A 14789-nucleotide genomic window follows, 5' to 3' on the forward strand; every position below is an offset into this window, starting at 1 on the left:
TCTTCAGCTCAAGACTGGTGCTATACCACTTAAGCCACAGTGCCACTTCTGGCTTTCTGGTGGTTAATTGGAGATAAGAATCTCAGGAACTTTCATGCTTGGGCTGGCTCTGAACTGTGATCTTCAGATCTCAGCCTCCTGAGTAGCTAGGATTATAGGCATGAAGCACCAGTGCCTGGCCCATCCCTCTTTTTTGTACTTTAGACATACCTTGACTACAGATGTATTTCACTAAGACTTCTATTAGCTGAATTCCAGACTCAGCTAAATGTTTTCCTTTTAGGAAGAATTCTGAATATACACAAGACCAAGGAAATGCAATTGATTTGATATTTCAAGTGCTTTCCTTGCCTTATTGTTTAAATAAAAATCATCATTGCTATTTCTAAAGAGACTCCTTTTTTGTTAAGTATTGGTGAGTTTAACTTTATGTAGATGTAATTGTGATTCTTACTTTCATATCAGCAGGCACAGCTGTTTGGTCCAGAAATGGAGGGCAGGCCTCGTCTTCCCCCAATTATGAAGGACCCTTGCATTCTTTGGTATGTCTCATCTGTTCATCTGTGGCTATTTTCAGATCTTGTTTTTTCTTATTCATCCACATTTCACTCTCTAAGTCCTGTATTTTTGCTTACAATCATAACTGATGGTCAACATGAGCACACCAGCTTGTTAGGACCAGTTATTGGACTGTGCCCAGATGTATTTGTAGACAATGACGGGGATACTGCTAGAAAAGGAGGCCCAGGCCTCTACATATCTAGGACCAGATAGAAAATGAGAAATCTCAGAAGGATAAATTCACTCCACTTTGAGAAAAATCTCTGCCAGTGATGAAATAACTTCCCCTACACCACAGGAGCCCCTGCCCAGTGGCACAACTAGAACTACACAGTCTGGCTCTGTTTCACTCCCAGAATAATGGCTTTATGGGTGCTTTTCCTCTTAACCTTGCTGCAGAAGGTCTACCTTTTATGTCACTGCAGTTTCATTCATTGTGGTTATCAAGGGAATTGAGGGATACCTCTGCTAGTACTGGAATGCCTTCTCTTTGAAAAACGAATGGCAGCATGTTTCTGTGAGCCTAATTCATATTGTAAGTATTCACATGATAATTCAGTATCTAACACTTTCATCTTCTTCCACACCTGGTGGCTAGGCCTGGAAAAACATGTGGGAAGTAACCAGGGACCGTGCAGTAGTTAGTCTGCACCTGAGACAATGCAAACATCACTAGCAAGAAGAAAGGGGTAGCCAGAAGCTTCCATTCTCCTTTCTTCTTCTCTATTATGAAGAAGAAATCGGGAAGGGGTCTTTGATTTCTGTAACATTTCTCTTTCAGGAAAAGCTTAACCATGAAAATACAGAATGGCTCTCCCTTCTTCCTTGTGCTTTCTCTCAACAGTTAGTAAATCATATAGCATAGCCAATAAAAGCAACTACACAGAGAGAAAACAGGTACTACCAAGCCTCAGTCTGTGGACTGAATCTGAACAAGGCAGTTGTTTAAGTATTCTCCAGTACCTATCCATCAAACCCAGACTTAGTCTTACAGAACTGTCCAGGGCAGTTGACAGCTTCAGTCTGGAGTTCCAATATCTTATGAATTCTGAGCATTTGGAAAGAGGTCACATAAATAGAAACTCTTGTTTGCCAGTACACTATGAACAAGGAAGGAAGGAAAATAGACACATGTGTGATTTCTGTTTCATACATTTATAGTTAGAAATAAATAGTATCATTCTTCCTAAACTAAAAATCATAGACCCAGAGAAATTTAGTAGCTTTTCCTAGGTCACATGGTCACATAAGTAGCAGGGCTAGCAGTCTAGGGGAGGTCATATAAACTCCTAAAGCCACCAAATCAAAATGCTCTGTACCATAGACTAACTCAATTAGACACACATTCTTCCTATTGGTATAGAATAATTAGAAATTGTTTTTCTCCCTCCGTACAGCTGGTACATCTGTTTGCACAGCACATTACAAATCAAAGTCGACCAGTGCATGATCTACAAAACAGCACTACTTTTAAGTTTAAGTCTAGATTCCAATCTTGACTACCATTTTCTAGCACAGTAACACACTGAGTAATTAACTCACTAGACTTTTTTTTTGTCTCATTCTCATACCTAGGGATATTACCATCTTTCTTGACTAAAGTACTCATGTAGAATGAGCATGGATGAGATGGTATATCAGCTGGAGAGTAAACTTGATACTATTATTGATCACAGAAATAAAAAAGAATGTACATCCACAAGTTCCTTTTAATCACATAAAGTAGGAATTTAAGGGACTTTGAAATAAATTATACTTGATTCTTCTGTCTTAAAGATTTATATCACATTGGATGATAGTATACACATTCAAACTGGTTATAAATAATGTTTTTTTGCCAGTCTTGGGGGTAGAACTCAGGGCCTAGGCACTGAGCTTTCTAAAGGCTCTATCACTTGAGCCATAGCAACACTTTCCAGCTTTTTTCTGTGTATGCGGTACAAAGGAATCTAGTGCATGCTAGGCGAGCACTCTACCACTGGGCCAGGGTCCTGGCTCTATGCCTGGACACCGAAGGTATCTCTTGTATTGGGGGCTTAGGTAACTTATTTGATACTTCCTATATTAGTTAACCATTTTGTAAAACAAAAACATTCAAAATTCATTGTATATTCTACAAAATTAAGAAAACTGAGGAAAGAGAAGGATGGAGGAAATGTTGAAAGGGGTCACATTGATCAAGTTATATTGTATTCATAAGCTGCTTTGTTAAATGGCTGTTCCTTTGTATAACTACTTGCAGATATTTTTTTTTTTTGCCAGTCCTGGGCTTGAGCTCAGAGCCTGAGCACTGTCCTTAGACTTTCTCAAGGCTAAAGCTCTACCACTTGAGCCTCAGCACCATTTCTGGCTTTTTTTTCTGGTACCGAGGAGTCGAACCCGGGTCTTCAAGCATGCTAGGCAGGCACTCTACCACTGGGCCAAACTCCCGGCCAACTTGCAGATAATCTTTAAGAAAGAAAAAAAAGCAACAAAAACCTCAAAATATGTGTGTTTTTACCTGTCCCTGACTTGAAGAGATTAGTTGGAAAACTATAAGTAGGTCATCAATCCACTGTTAATGTTTTGAACTCTTGTAACTAATTCCTGCCAGAATGTTCCTTAATTCACTGGAGGTTTTTCTCTTCTAAAGTAACTGAATTCTCTTTCAAGCTAATGCAGTTGTCTACAGCATATGTACATAATAATGTCCTCGAAGTCTTACTGAATTTATTTCGCTCATAAAAAAATAACACTATAATTTTAACATTAACATTTTCCACTAGTTTTCTAGGAAGGACATTATTTATTTTTATTACTGTTCTATGAAAATAAACTTTATTGGAAACATACTCAGAAACCCAAAGTGTGCCCTTTGTCAACTCCTTCACTTATATCACCTATGCATGCATTTCAAACTAAATTAAATTTCACATCATTTATTCCCCAACAGCAAAGCCGAATTGAAGATCGTTTAGAAAGACTGGATGATGCGATTCATGTTCTCCGAAATCACGCAGTGGGCCCGTCCACAGCAGTGCCTGGAGGTCACGGAGACATGCATGGAATCATCGGACCTTCTCATAATGGAGCAATGGGTGGTCTGGGCTCAGGGTATGGAACTGGCCTTCTTTCAGCCAACAGACATTCGCTCATGGTAAGTGCTGTCATTGTAGACCCTTTAGTTAGTTGCTACTCAGTGTACAAAGTTCAGGTGTAAATACTACCCTTTTTTTGGGTATATCTTGGGGCTTGAACTTGGGGCCTAGGTGTTGTCGGGAAGCTGTTTTGCTTAAGGCTAGCACTCTACATAGATAATTTGAGCCTCATCTCCACTGCAGTTTTCTAGTGGTTAATTGGAGATGAGTCTCACAGACTTTCCTGCCTGGGCCGGCTTTGAACTATGATCCTCAGATCTCAGCCTGCTGAGGAGCTAGGATTACAGACAGGAGCCACCAACAGCTATCTTTTACAAACAGCTTTATTGAGGTAATAGTCCAGTTAGCAGTTGCCCTGTCAATAATGTACACCTTAGGGTACCTTAGTGTATTCACAGAACTGCACAGCCATCACGCCTCACATAGCCATACCCATCAAGCAGTCATTCTTCAACCCTTCCCTCTTCCCCCAACCTTCTCCACCCACCCTCACCTATCTACTCTCTGTGTCTACAATTTATATAAAGGAAATATACCTAAAGGAAGTCCTACTATATTTATATGCATATATATATATATGTTTCTGACTGGCATGTTTTAAATATACTCTTTTCACACATTTTACCGTACATTAGAGCTTCATTCGTTTTCCTTTGAATTACCAAATAATATTCCGTTGTGTGGGTAGGCCACATTATATTTATCCATTTACCAGGCAAGTTGGTTTGCTTTGAATGCCCTTTTAAGTTTTTATGTTAACACATTTCCATTTCATTAAGTATTTATGCACGAGATGCTAAGGCATTACTAGTATTTTAAACTGTCTCTTAATGACAAATCAAAAGGAGCAATTTAAATTTGTGTTACATTGCTTATATTTCAAAAATAAACTTTAAAATGACTTGGAAAGCAACTTTATTTTATTTTAATATATAGAGGGGTTACAGTTACATTCACCAGATAGTAGGTACATTACTTCTCACACATTGATACCCCTTCTCATGTTTTTGTCCCCATTTCCCTTTCCCCACTCCCTCCCAATCATATTATTTTCCCCCCTTCCCTTTCCTATTTCAAATAATCAAATACATTTTCTTGACAAATCTCTTAACCCAATACGAAGTGGTAAGAGTTAATGGGTGGAATTCAGTAGTGATTCTATACAATTCTGCTCCTTACAGACTTCTTCCTGCTAAGTAAGGTTAGTGTTCTATTTTGTCCCTAGTAGATTTTGAAAAATTGCTTTGATGAAAGTCTATTTTCCATTTGTTCTGTAGCATTTCTAATTTACAGTTGGTTCCAAAAGGAAATAAGTACAGATTCTTGTGTACAGATTCTTCAGGTTCTTACTGTTACTCTGTCTCTTTCAATTTCTCTTAATAAAAACTAAAATTAAGAATACCATCCTGAGCAGCATAATTTTGAAACCCAAAATACTGCTTTATAAATAGAATCAATGAACTCACTTCTAAAATGTGGAAAGATACTTTTGAATGCCAAAGCTAGATCCTCTCTCTTGTCTTTCTTTCTTCCCCCTTTTCTTTGACCTCTACCCTAAAATTTATCATTGAATAAAACTCACTTGTCTGTTCATGGCAATTGCTGAGAGTTTACAAAAGGGAAGTTTAGATTTTAATTTTGCTTGGCCTCAGGTAATGTGTTAAATACACTTGGGATACATATAATATGAGATTTTCATTTGTACAGCTTTTTCTTTCCCAATGACAGTGTTTAAACAATACTGCTTTTAATTAAGAAATCTGGCTTTATTAAAAGCCAAATCTGTGACTTATAACCATTTCTGTATATCTGCTCTCAATCAAGAGAAAAATAGTTTAATTTCTGTAGCTGTGTTCATTTTGCATATGTTAACCGGATGTTGCATGTAGCCAGGGCATTGCTTCAGAGACTGTCTTTTCCATAAATATGTAGTTTGTTCTTAAATACCAGATGTAGGTTAAGTGGTTCTTTAACATATTAAGCTATACATAGATGCTGTTTGAAACAGTTTGACCTTTGAATTGCCTCTTCTTTTGAGTCTAGTTTTGAGAGACAGTTTAGGAGGAAAAATCTAGAATTATTTTTGGAGATGGAAAACTGTTGTGGCCCCAGTGAAGGAGAATCAGGGAGACAAAACAAAGCAGTGGAAAAAAAGGAAATAATTGAACAGTTTTCTAATACTGCTTAGACACCTCCTTTGCTTTGTTTCTGGTAAACAAAAATGAAAACGAGAGGGGGGGAAGAAATGAAGTTGCCAGTTTTGCTAAGGAAGAGGTGAAGATATTTAATAATCAGAGACAAACATGGAGCCAGCCAGATGATGGCAGAACTCCAAAGAAGAGCCTGTTCACCTGCTGCCCTTTAAACTGAATGAGGGTCTCTTGCTGCCTTTCTTCCTTGAAAACGATTCAGCGTGTCTGCAAACCCTGGGCTCTTCCATCTGAAGGGTACATGAAAGGGGGTGGATTGGCCTATCTTTCCTTGTACAAACTGGTAAGAATTTTAGAACAAAGGAAATAGCTTTTGAATTTAGTCAATCTGAAGTTAGCGTCTGACCACTGGACACATTCCACAATGAAAAGGAAGTTTAAGGGGATGCAAAAAAAAAAAATTGCTACCCCCCCTTCCCCCCAACAACCCCCCCCAAAAAAAAACCTCAAGGAGGATACCGGTAATGTTTTCCACATTCGAATTTTAATACATGAAACAGGCTATAAAACGTTGGCCAGCTGCAGTAAATAAAGTAGCAGTGGGAGGTATGCACCGGAAATGGGGCCGAGGAGCCTGGTGAGAGGCCAGCTCCCAGCTACACACACACCTTCTTTCGTTGTTCTGTACTGGGAACAAGGTGCAGAAACTTGAGACTTATCCCAGGGCTGGTTTTGTTTGGAGCAAATATCTTTCCTAACTCTCCTTAATAATGCCTCTTGATTAAAGAATGGACAGCTTTGAATCCTCTTGACCTCCCGAGCTCTTTTGGTTTCCTCCCTCCTCGCCTCCTGAAAATCAAAACAGAATGGTTTGATAGCTTGGAAGATGATGTAAGCAGTTCTTTCTGTGTGCAGCTTGAATTCATGGTGGGGGGAAACTGTGGTTCTGCCTCGGCTATTCTGTTATCTCATTTAATTGCTAACATATTGTCCTTAGCTTTTGATTCACAAAATGTTTTCCTTGGAGTTCTTGAAGTAGGTCCTCAGTGATTTGCTAAGTATTAGTATAATGAAAAGGATTTTTCTTTCCACAGTGGCTCCTAACTCCATGGAGTGAGCATGGTGTAGGTAGCTCTCGAGATATTATTTGGCTGTGCTCTCTTCCTTCTTCCTGGCTTCTCATTGTCTACAAGATAAGCACTTCCGTGCCTAGTACTCAAGACCCATGACCATTTTACCAAAAGCCTTTAGCTATTGCAATATGCAAAATGCTTCTCAGGAAGGCAGGTTCATGTCCATTACCAGAATTTGTCCGGCCTACTTCCAGCAAGTGTTCTTCTCTATCTGTCTAACATGGCCCCTCTTACTAGTTCTCTGTCTCATTCCCACCATTCTCAGTGTTGTGACTCATTCCTCTTCCAAGAAGGTTTCCTTTGCTTCCCTGAGAGTCGTTTTCTACTCCAATCTCAGTGTGATGCGCTATCCCATTTCTGTGTACTTACCTTACCTAACTCCATGCACGAGGTAGCTTCTATAGATACGGCTTTTGTCTTACTGACTTATAAATTCCTTAGGTACCGCTTATTACATTTTGTCCCCCTTCCGGTAGACTCATCACTCAACAGGGCAGAAGAGAAACTTAAGTTCGGAATGCCTGAGGTGTTACCACCCCCTCTCCTCTGTGCCTTCATTCATACTATCTTTAGCTTTCTTCTGAAAGCCCCCAGGATGCTCCTGACAGCCATGAGACTATGGTGGACTGAGCCTTGATAGGTTGGAGGAGGTAGTCGCCAGGCACTAGGCTAATGTAAACTCAAAGGCATTTAGTCCCCATTCTTTGTTCCTGAGCCCTCCCCAGACCCTGTCAGTGTCTACCTTTCTCATACCAATTTTAAGCATTTCAGAATTTGTGTTTCATGGCCATCTTTCCTGTCTAAATCAACATTTTCCTTCTGTGTGGGCAGAACTCTTCCTATGAGGATCCTTGAAGCTGTAAGACCTAACTTACGAAGCTATTTTTCTTACCATAACCACCTACTTCCTAATCGGGTCACAGGGTGAGGGACTAAGGAGTTCAGAGGCTGGTCAGTCAGGAACTCTTACAGGCTATCGTTTCTCTGCACCTCTGCTCTCTCCATGATTAACCTGGATATTAAATCACTAGATTTCTTATAAATTATTAAAATGTCAATTTCTCAAATATAATTCTCTCCATTATTCATTTTGGCATTCTCATCCAAAGATGAAAGAAGCTTTTCAGGTGACCTGACCTCTTCTTGTAAGAGATTAAAAACAAAACTAACATCAACTATGTTGTCACATGGCTCTGTATCTAATTCTCGTCCTGTGTGGGTAGATTCAGCCACGATGAGACCATTGAGCTGAAACGTCTCTGTTTTGAGTGCAATCCCCTGTCCCCTTTGTGTAAATTCTCACTGTTCATTTGGGGAAAAACAAAACAAAACAGTTGGCAGTGGTTTTAAGTGGCAGGCCTTCTACTAAGGCATGGTCAACACGATCACGACTGACTGGCTAGCTCCCATGAGAGATCAGGGCTGCCTTACACAGGAGGGAGCTATGCATAGTCATTTGCGGAGGCAGTACTGACTTAGGAGAAAGAATTCTACTTGACTTACTGATGGAGAAATCGTAGAAGGTCCTCCCTGCCTCTGCTCTCTGTGGCATCTCCCAAGCCTTCCCCAAGATCCCCCATGGTAGAGTTGTGAAATAGAGTTCCCAAACCACTGGTATAATCCAATTTTAACTAGGTTTCCCTCTATTCAAGAGCATTTGTAGATTATTTATTTCGGATTTTATGGAAGTTAGCCGAAGTTCGTGTATTTGGGTAAAAATTACCTTCCAGTGTCTAATTCCCATTCAGCATGTGAGAACTTAGACCTGCTTGTATAATTAATTGTGCTAAGATCTACTTAAAATTGTGGGCTCTAAAAACACCTCTGAAGTCAGCCTAGTGTGTTTGCTTTGCTGCTGAAGACTGAGGCCTAGAAAGGGGAAATGATCCTGATGCTTGCTCATTAGATTGAGCTAGGATTAGAAATCAAACAAGCCACTAACTAGGCCACTGCTCTTTGTAACATACCCCACAATCTCACAGCAGACTTCTGCTCTTGACCTAATATCATAACAAATTTCAATACTGTGACTGTTATGAAAAACCATTGGGTTCCTCCGACTTCATTAATGAGCCTAAGAAAAGGCCTTCATTGTCCCGTGGATCTTGTAACAAGTAGCTGTATATCTCTGTTGGTCATTTTAGCTAATAGCCAAAAGTGCCCCTGGGATATTATGTTGCAACCCTGGCTAGCTAGCACTTCCCGGGTTGTCAGGGCAGTCCCAGGAGTTAGGAAATTCTCATGCTATAAGGAATTCTTCCACAAAGGCTATGATCATTGTCTTGTATACATAAGGAAGACACCTACAGGATCACAAGAAGACATATTTGATGTGGATATTGTCTTTGTTCAGTGAAGAACGAGATTAGGTCCTTCAAAAAGCTTCTTTCAACCTCATCAGTGGGTGTGAATGTCTTATCAATCATCGAGAGTGTTGTATTTAGAAAACTCTACTTTCTAATCTTTGGGTTCCTATAGATTGTGATTCTCTCAAGTTCCATGTACATGTGAGTTGCACACTTCAGAGGAGTGCATAGACCCAGCCATGGGGACCTCCGTGGATGGTCGATCACCTCTTTCCTTCAGGATCAGCAGGTTCCACAAAGCCCATTCTGTTCAATGTGTGTGAGTGTGCACTGGCTCCTGACCCCAGATCCAACCCAACAAACGCCTTAGAAACTTTTAGTTATCTGAAGAAAGTTGTCTCTTTTAATAGTTTTTTTAGTTTTTAAATTAGACATCTGGATTTTCAAATATGTAAGCTAAAAACAAAATAGTTTGCTTTCCCTAGAAAATTCCTAGGACTTTCAAGTGAGTTCTCCCTAGCTAATTGAGTGTCTTCCCCCTCCAAGGATCTTTTAATATGTGAGATCTCAAACTGAACACAGCTCTCAAGGTATTACCCAGTAGACCAGTATAGGTATGTCACTCCTCTCTTCCATCTTCATGAATGGCACCTACCAAAATTCTGTTGGTGATATTATCAGTGCTTCCACCATCCTTGCTGGCATGCACTGAACTTGTAATCAGAAGAGATCCATAAGCCTTATTTTCCAACTATCCTTGTACACTTGACGTTGTACCTGGACAAAACTTCCCATCACCCAATTTCAATTTCCTATTGCAGCCTTCCATCTGTTTCCAGTCTATAGGTCTACTTTTAGGTCCTTATTTTGTCACGTACCTTGCCAGCACTATTGTTGGCAGATGTGATTGGGTGTCATTAAAACCCACATCAAAGTGACTAATAAAAATGTTGGCCAGGAGAGGACATGGACCAAAAAAAGCCCTCAGAGCCATAGTCCTTCTCTCTACACTCAGATGGCCTATCTGCTTGGAGTGTACTGTCTCAATCCGTCCTGTCCACTGATTTTACTCTTCCTCCCTTTGGCCACAGCATTATATGAGCAGCCAGCTGAGGGGCACTCGTGTGAGTGAGGAAATGGAGTCTGTCCAGTAAGACTTGTTCTTAGTGAAACCAAAACTTGAGTTTTACCAGCTACTACTCTTGTTTCAGGGCATTTCAAAATTGTCTTTGAAGCGTCCATGATAGGATTTTATGCAGGATATTAGTCACCCAACATCACTTTCCAATAGCTACTCTATTTCTGGATGCCTTAAAATTAGGTATTTGACTGTCTCTAGTATTCTACTGTGGCTCCTCATCTCCTCAATTATCAGCCATAGATGAGAGCAAATTAGCAGCCTCAGTGGAAAGCTCTTATAATATTTACCAATACTGTACGTTCATCTAAGGAAAACAAAACAAAGGATAGTCTTTACATAAGTTCGAACCATGAAATTGAATACTAGTTTCAGAATCCTTAAGCACACATGATATTCTTCATTGATGTTGAAGTTGCAATGTACCACTGGAATAATGAGGCCATTTCACCAGAACTCAGCCATCCATGACAGAAGAGGTGAGGATGCTACACCTCCCCACATAGCTCCACAGTGTTTTTGGGAAGTGTGTTCACTACTTTGCCTCCATCACTATTTAATGTGTTTATTAAGTTTGGGCCTCGTAATATAGAAGACCATCAGATGGTGCTGGGTGTTTAATTCAAAATGGATGTTGGCATCCCTTAGGTTATAGGTCCTTATTCTCTAATGTTTCTTGATAACATTTATGCTTACCATCTTGTAGTTGTGAGTTTTAAATGAAGTAAATCTTCAAAATCTTCCTTTTTTTCTACTTTAGGATATTAAAAATATATGGACACATTGAAAACAGATATTGTAACAGCATCCTACTCTTATGTGAATTTCATTTTAGTGATGGAGGCAAAAGCAGGCAGACACTTCTACTAAGTTTGTGGAACTTTATTAAGTGCAGGGGCACACAGTACAAAACCATTCATAATTTGGAATAGAAACAACCTTCTCATTGTAAAGAGAAGAATATAATAATATCCTTGTTTTCTCCAGAAAGCAGATTTTCTAGAGGAAGATAAATATACTGTATGTGTTTAAAAATGGGTGCATATTCATTCATTCATTTTGTGTGTTTGGTTCAGATGCAGTAGGAATGTTCAGAGGGTAAGAGGAAATTGCTGATCCCATACGCCTTTCACTCTGATGTGGTAATAATACAAGTGTGTACTTCTCACATCCGTGCAAGGTATTACAACATGACCCAGGAAGTGATCAGACACCTAGGAGAAGCTTCCTGAATGGATGCCCTTAAGTGCTGAGGTCAGTGTAGAATTTCAGCAGAGACAGGATAGAACAGTTTTTTCTAAGCCATAGAAAAAGCCTGCTGATAAAAAATTAAAATTTTTAAAAAGAATAGAAAATGAAGAAAGACTCTTAGATGCTCAAACTGCAATGAGGAAATTGCCTAATGGCCTGCCCTTGCAGCTGGCAGGAGCACTGTTCAAAGTCCTCCTCCACTGCTGGGCCCGCCAGCAATTGGCTCGAACATTTCACATGAGAGTCCACAGGAAGAGCGAGTTTTCATGTATATTTTTTTACATCCAAATTAAATTAACTCATGGAATTTTCCACCCTTGGGAATTAAAGTAGCAGCTCATGAAGTAATTCAGTTATGTCATTCATCCCAAAACAGAAAATCCTGGTGCAACTTGGTACTGCTTAAAAGCCAAGACCCAGGCCTTGGCCATTTTCTATTTTCTCAAACTCTGTGGCCATTGTGTTATGTTAACTTTTATTGTGGCTGTAAATTTTTCAAATCAGAAGTATCCTAGTTCCTTAGAGAACAGAAGTATAAAAGGGATGCAAAATCTGAACTGGGTTCAGGCAAAGCAGAAAACCTGCAAGGTGTAGGCCTGCATTTTCTGTAACCTGAGAGTCCTACTTAATTGGTTGACATTCACAGTTGGGCGTAATTATGGCTTTCTCTTTATCCATAAATCATCCAGGAACTATGAAGCTGAGTTTCACCAGATCTGTCTGAGTCAAAAGGACATCTTTGGGGAAAGCATTGTCCTAATACAATAGTCACATTCACTTTAAAACAATTAACTGGACATTTCAGAAATCACAGACTGGCATTTCCACATTTTAATCTTGCCTTCTCCCCAGCTTCTGCATGCTGGCGGCTCTCAAAAGTGTGTGGAAGTTGTCAGAGAATGGTAGTCTCTGGGTAATGTTTCTGCAAGCTGCCCAAAATTTTCCCCCTGAAGTCTAGATGGGAAACAGCTGGATTTTGTTTAAAAAGCTGTTTTGCAAAATGTCTGAATCTTGAGATATAGAACTGAGGTCACTATTGAAGCAGGTGCTTGGGAACAAGTGAGAAAGACACAAGGGGCTGGTTTGCGCGCTAAACCTCTGCAGAGCACTTCCTGCAAAAGGAAAAAAAAGTGTTTAAGTTTGCTCCTTTATTTGGGGCACGAATACTTCGTATTGCTAAGTAATCACATTAACTATACTATTAGAAATTGAATAACTTTAAGCACAGCCAGTGCTTGAGTGAATAATTAGCTCAGTATGCATTATTAAAGGCTGGGGGGCATTGGGGGGGGAGCAAAATGGCCCATTTCCACCACAGTTTCTTATACAGGATCCACGGCTGCATTCTCCCTTAGAGATTTGAAGGGCTTGAATTTCCTTTAAAAGCCCAACAGTAAAAGAAACTATTATTTTAAATAAGTAATACCATGACTGCCCAGAACTTCCAAGATTTGGGAGGTAGTTGAAGGGACAGGAAGAAAAGGAAACTTGACTTGGCAAGACCTATACTAAAACAGTTTTGAACAAACCAAAACAAGAAACATGAGGAAGCACAAAAGTCCAGTGCAAGTCAGTTATCTCCAGTCTGAAGATAAAAGGAAATACGCCTCCTGCTCCCCTGGGAATGGGCAGTTATTAGCAGCTGTTTATCCAGTCGGGAATAGAGATTTAACATTGTAAAAAAAAAAAATCTTTTTTTTTTTTTTAAGAACTAGAAGAAAATTTGTTTGGGAAGTTGGCTCTTCATATCAAGTCACTGTGTGCCAAAAAAAACTTCCTTTCTCAGAACACATGCACCGGAGTTGAGCAATGTTATGATTCTCTGAGAAGCTCTGGATTACCAAAATGTCCATCTCCATGAAATAGGACAGAAAAAGGGCAGGGAAAGGATAGATGTCGGCCATTGACACATTATGTCTACACAACCTGCAAGTAGCTGAAGCTCTTTTACATGTTCTCAGGCCAGATCTACTGGACATCTCTTTCCCCGCCCCCTCCCCCCACTGCCCTCACATTTAGTCCCCAGCCTAATCTCTGCCATGCTAAAGTATTCCCAAAGGGATTTTTCGCCGTCTGCTGTTTGTAGATGACTTTTGGTGAGATACTGAGGGAGCTGCTTAGTACTTTGTGATGCTTTATTCTCTATTTAACAAAAACAAGGAAGAATTGGATATTGATATTTTTTTCCTGATTTAATGCTATCCTTAATGTCATTTTCTTTTATTAAATCCTTTTGCTTTTGATCTTATTTATAGCAAAGCCACTGGTCATATGGAAACTATTACTGTATAGCTCAGAGATGAAAGACTTCATTGCAGTTAAATAAGAGTGAATCATTGGGGCCAATAATCCACACATACAGTGAGGTACCATTTGTGGCCAAAATGCCCTGTGTGGATTCATATTGTTGCATAGGTGCTGATTTTGTAACAGTTTTTACAAAAATCTGCTTTTTGTGTAAAATAAGAAATCTATATGAAAACACATGTTAACACACAGTGCTTAGCTGCCTCTACTGATACACAGACACACACACAGACACACACAGACACACACACACACACACACACACACACACACACATGTCTAAATAATTTACCCATTGAGGTAAATATAAGGATTATGTTTACAGTTGGCATATTATGTAATTAGTGTAAAATATTAGTAGTTTTAAAAGTACATTTAGATAATCTGAGTTATCCTTCAAAGCCTACCTAAAATGTCCTACTGTTCTTCAGGTAGCCTGGTTTCACATTTAATATCCTATATGACCTCATACTCTCTCATGGCAATCATTTTATTTTGTCTTTTATGGTAGCAATATTGCCCACCATTAAGGTATAAATGCCTTTAAGGTAATAGATATGTCTGTTTTTTATCTTTTTTTTCTTGCAAATACCTGAAGAGTGACTTGCATGTGGACACATTCAAAAGGCATTTGCTGAAGCAAATGGAATGTTTATTTGCCAGAAACATATTAAATGTATATCTGTCAGTATCAGAGGTCTAGATATCAGATGTATGATCACAAATCCATGTCATTTGTGTGAACCTTGATATTTAGGTAACCTCCAATAGAAGTTGTAATACTCCAGGGCTCATTGGTGGCCTGC

General features: G+C 39.4%; 1 protein-coding gene across 15 annotated transcripts in view; it reads left to right on the plus strand.

Annotated features, from left to right (window-relative positions):
* Tcf4 (transcription factor 4) overlaps nt 1–14789 on the plus strand; it is a 343820-nt gene that overhangs the window by 310614 nt on the left and 18417 nt on the right. For 11 of the 15 annotated variants that reach the window (XM_090353043.1, XM_090353046.1, XM_090353044.1 and 8 more), the window contains 2 exons: nt 466–542; nt 3494–3697. In XM_090353043.1, coding sequence (XP_090209169.1) covers nt 466–542; nt 3494–3697 — 281 coding nt within the window. The remainder of the gene's footprint in view (nt 1–465; nt 543–3493; nt 3698–14789) is intronic. The other 4 variants (XM_090353045.1, XM_090353048.1, XM_090353056.1 and 1 more) reach the window with 1 other exon arrangement.

The sequence above is a fragment of the Megascapheus bottae genome, chromosome 19 (genome assembly GCF_031878675.1).
Source record: "Megascapheus bottae isolate mThoBot1 chromosome 19, mThoBot2.hap1, whole genome shotgun sequence".
NCBI classification, from domain to species: domain Eukaryota; kingdom Metazoa; phylum Chordata; class Mammalia; order Rodentia; family Geomyidae; genus Megascapheus; species Megascapheus bottae.